Source organism: Hylobates moloch, unplaced genomic scaffold (assembly GCF_009828535.3).
Source record: "Hylobates moloch isolate HMO894 unplaced genomic scaffold, HMol_V3 SCAFFOLD_8, whole genome shotgun sequence".
Taxonomy (NCBI): Eukaryota; Metazoa; Chordata; class Mammalia; order Primates; family Hylobatidae; genus Hylobates; species Hylobates moloch.
Genome location: NW_026652283.1, coordinates 7,638,870 through 7,643,432, shown reverse-complemented (window position 1 = coordinate 7,643,432; position 4,563 = coordinate 7,638,870). Strand labels below are relative to the sequence as shown.

Genomic DNA, 4,563 nt, shown 5'->3' with positions numbered 1-4,563 from the left:
CTAATATTTGTTTTGTTTTGTTTGTTTGTTTGTTTGTTTTGAGATGTAGTCTCGCTCTGTCACCCAGGCCGGAGTGCAATGGCGCTATCTCGGCTCATTACAAACTCCGCCCCACGGGTTCAAGCGATTCTCCTACCTCAGCCTCCCCAGTAGCTGGGATTACAGGCATGCGCCACCACAACTGGCTAATTTTGTATTTTTAGTAGAGACGGGGTTTCACCGTGTTGGTCAGGTTGGTCTCCAACTCCTGACCTCAGGTGATCCACCCACCTCGGCCTTCCAAAGTGCTGGGATTACAGGCGTGAGCCACTGCACCCGGCATATTTGTATCTTTTGTTCTCATCCAACTATAATAGTCTGTCCTCCCACCTTGCATTTGCAAATCGCATGAGGAATTTAGACAATAAAAAGTTTGACCGACAAGGAAATGCCCCTCCTTCGGAGGTGCTGCTCACGTCTCTCTGGTCCTTGTCTGTGGCCATATTCTCCGTCGGGGGTATGATCGGCTCCTTTTCAGTCGGACTCTTTGTCAACCGCTTTGGCAGGTATTGACTAGAAACTGGGCAAGGAATTGGGCTCTACCAGCCGCACTGAGGACAAGTGTGGAGAGTTAGGGCAGGGAGGTGATGATGCCTTTGAATAAGAACACCTTGAATTCTAATCAAGGGAAACCTAGTCCAGCTGGGCCCGAATATGACTGCCCTTGCTTGGAGCTCTACTACCCCGGATAGCTCCCACCCAGCTGTGCAAGATGAACTGTGTGAATGATTGGCCTTTGCAGTCCAGCTAGGGATAGTTCAGAATTATTCCCTAGTAAACTCAACTATGGGGTTTCCAGAAACATACTTAATTTACAAGGTCCAAAGTTGATTACTCTTCTAAAGAAAAAAAAACTGGGGTCTCATATAAATGTTTTTGTTATCTTACACAGGATGGGTAGGAATTATCTTTAGTCTATGGCAAATGTGGATAATGGCCAAAAAAACTGAATCGTCTTTTTTTTTTTTTTTGAGATGGAGTCTTGCTCTTGTCACCCTGGCTGGAGTGCAATGGTGCAATCTCGGCTCACTGCAACCTCTGCCTCCCGGGTTCAAGTAATTATCCTGCCTCAGCCTCCCGAGTAGCTGGGATTACAGGCGCCTGCCACCACGCTCGGCTAATTTTTGTATTTTTAGTAGAGATGGGGTTTCACCATATTGGCCATGCTAGTCTTGAACTCCTGACCTCAGGTGATCTGCCCACCTCAGCCTCCTAAAGTGCTAAGCTTACAGGCATGAGCCACTGCACCTGGCTGAAAACTGAATCTTCTTATTTTATACTAGCTTAGTAATCTATTTTAGAAGGTAGAATATATTTTCAGTTATGACTGACAAAGTAACTGTTTTAATTTGCCAGTTAGATATTCTAGAAATGCAAGAGTGCAATTCACATTTAAAAATTGATAAGGCAACCTATTTTACTTGCTAATGTTCTTCCCCCTCTGCTCTCCCTCTGCCCAAGAAGCAGGGTCTTGCTCTGTCACCCAGGCTGGAGTGCAGTGGCCCAATCACAGCTCACTATAGCCTTGACCTCCCAGTCTCAAGCAATCCTCCCACCTCACCTCCCTGAGTAGCTGGGACTACCAGTGGGCACCATCGTGCCTGGCTCCCAACTAGAAATGTTCTGATAATAGAAAGTAAAAAAGGGCTGGGCGTGGTGGCTCACACCTGCAATCCCAACACTTTGGGAGGCCGAGGTGGGTGGATCATGATCAGGAGTTAAAGGCCAGCCTGGCCAAGATGGTGAAACCCCATCTCTACTAAAATACAAAAAAAGTGGCCGGGCGTGGTGGCAGGTGCCTGTTATCCCGGCTACTCAGGAGTGTGAGGCAGAGAATTGCTTAAACCTGGGAGTCAGAGGTTGCAGTGAGCTGAGATCACGCCACTGCACTCCAGCCTGGGCAACAGAGCGAGACTCTGTCTCAAAAAAAAAAAAAGAAAAGAAAGTGAAAAAGAAAAATTAGACCAAAAAAGGAGTTGATATGAGCCTGGAGAAGAGCAGAAATTTAATGAGTACAGAAGAGGAGAAGTTAGGAGCCTCTCACTTTGCTAATTCCACTTTGATTAACCTTACAGGCGCAATTCAATGCTGATTGTCAACCTGTTGGCTGTCACTGGTGGCTGCCTTATGGGACTGTGTAAAATAGCTGAGTCGGTTGAAATGCTGATCCTGGGCCGCTTGGTTATTGGCCTCTTCTGCGGACTCTGCACAGGTTTTGTGCCCATGTACATTGGAGAGATCTCGCCTACTGCCCTGCGGGGTGCCTTTGGCACTCTCAACCAGCTGGGCATAGTTATTGGAATTCTGGTGGCCCAGGTACTCTAGAACTTCTCATACTTAATGAGTGTTAGTTTCATGGGTCATTAAAAAAGTTATCATAGGTAAAGCACTGAAGAATATCTGGCACATGTTCAATTATATATGGAAGTTTTAGATAATAGTAGCTGAAAAAGCAGGTTGAGTAGAGAAAGGAAAAGAAGCACAATTTCTTCCCCCCCCCCTTTTTTTTTTTTTTTTGAGAGGCAGTCTTACTCTGTCGCCGAGGCTGGAGTACAGTGGCATGATGTCGGTTTAACCTCTGCCTCCCAGGTTAAAGTGATTCTCATGCCTCAGCCTCTTGAGTAGCTGGGATTACAGGTGTGCACCATCACATCCGGCTAATTTTTGTATTTTTAGTAGAGACAGGATTTCACCACGTTGGCCAGGCTGTTCTCAAACTCCTGACCTCAGGTGATCCACCCGCCTCGGCCTCCCAAAATGCTGGGTTCTAGTCATGAGCCACTGTGCCCGGCAATTTTTTTATTTTGTCCGTTGGTAAAATAATGTATGATTTTCTGAACTTTTGTTTTGTTTTTGAGACGGAGTCTCACTCTGTCGCCCAGTCTGGAGGGCAGTGGCGCGATCTCGGCTCACTGCAACCTCCGCCTCCTGGGTTCAAGCAATTCTCTGCCTCAGCCTCCTGAGCAGCTGGGATTACAGGCGCCCGCCATCACGCCTGGCTAATTTTTGTATTTTTAGTAGAGACGGGGTTTCACCATCTTGGCCAGGCTGCTCTTCAACTCCTGATCCACCTGCCTCAGCCTTCCAAAGTGCTGGAATTACAGGTGTAAGCTACTGCACCCAGCCAACTTTTTGTGTTTTAATGAACTTGTGGCCTATGAAGTATGGGGTTTATAGCATTATCTTTGTGTGGTTTCTAGATCTTTGGTCTGGAATTCATCCTTGGGTCTGAAGAGCTATGGCCAGTGCTATTAGGCTTTACCATCCTTCCAGCTATCCTGCAAAGTGCAGCCCTTCCATGTTGCCCTGAAAGTCCCAGATTTTTGCTCATTAACAGAAAAGAAGAGGAGAATGCTAAGCGGAGTGAGTATCTTTCACTCTTTAGTATACTCTTAGTATATGGTTGTGGTTTGTTTTAAGGGTGAGGGTACTGGACCCATTTTCTGTCGTACCCTTTCCCTGCCCGTCAGAATCCAAGTGAAGACGGTTCTGATTACTCTTCTTTGTTTTTTCTTTTTTTGAGACAGAATCTCGTGCTGTTGCCCAGGCTGGAGTGCAGTGGTGCGATCTCGGCTCACTGCAACCCCCGCCTCCTGGGTTCTAAGTGATTCTCCTGCATCAGCCTCCACAGTAGGTGGGGTTATAGGCGTGTGCCACCACCACCACACCTAGCTAATTTTGTACTTTTTTTTTTTTTTTTGAGACAGTCTTGCTCTGTTGCCCAGGCTGTAGTGCAGTGGCGCAATCTTGGTTCACTGCAACCTCTGCCTCCCATGTTCAAGTGATTCTCCTGCCTTAGCCTCCCGAGTAGCTGGGACTACAGGTGCACACGCCACCACGCCAGCTAATTTTTTTTAATTTTTATTAGAGATGGGGTTTCACCATGTTGACCAGGCTAGTCTCTAACTCCTCACCTCCTAACTCTCTGCCTCCCACGTTCAAGTGATTCGCCTGCCTCAGCCTCCCAAAGTGATGGGATTACAGGTGTCAGCCACTGCACCCGGCCCATCTAATTTGTATTTTTTTTTTTAAGTGAAAGCAAGTTTATTAAGAAAGTAAAGGAATAAAAGAATGGCTACTCCATAGACAGAGCAGCGACTAATTTGTATTTTTATTAGAGACGGGGTTTCACCATGTTGGCCAGGCTGGTCTCGAACTCTTGACCTCAGGTGATCCACAAGCCTTAGCCTCACAAAGTGCTGGGATTACAGGCACAAGCCACCGCGCTGGGCTCTGATTACTCTTGAGTAAAATTTTCAGCCCCTAAAAGAATGAGGTGAGAAGGCAGGTTCAGGAATGGATGCTATCGATCACCTCATCTCGTGCGGCCCTTTCCTGGCTGCCTTACAGGAAGAATGAATTTGGGGCAGCACATTGTCTTTATCCTTTCCTCTTTCTTCTTTTCACCAGTCCTCCAGCGGTTGTGGGGCACCCAGGATGTATCCCAAGACATCCAGGAGATGAAAGATGAGAGTGCAAGGATGTCACAAGAAAAGCAAGTCACCGTGCTGGAGCTCTTTAGAG

The 4,563-nt window shown here is 47.0% G+C and overlaps 1 protein-coding gene across 1 annotated transcript in view; it reads left to right on the top strand.

Annotated features, from left to right (window-relative positions):
- The first annotated feature begins 429 nt into the window (after nucleotides 1-429).
- The window catches only part of LOC116473906 (solute carrier family 2, facilitated glucose transporter member 3-like), a 39,787-nt gene continuing 35,653 nt past the window's right edge, over nucleotides 430-4,563 (top strand). Inside the window, exons 1-4 of the mRNA XM_058442080.1 lie at nucleotides 430-545; nucleotides 2,115-2,355; nucleotides 3,240-3,402; nucleotides 4,450-4,562. Coding sequence (XP_058298063.1) covers nucleotides 499-545; nucleotides 2,115-2,355; nucleotides 3,240-3,402; nucleotides 4,450-4,562 — 564 coding nt within the window. The 5' untranslated portion in view covers nucleotides 430-498. The remainder of the gene's footprint in view (nucleotides 546-2,114; nucleotides 2,356-3,239; nucleotides 3,403-4,449; nucleotide 4,563) is intronic.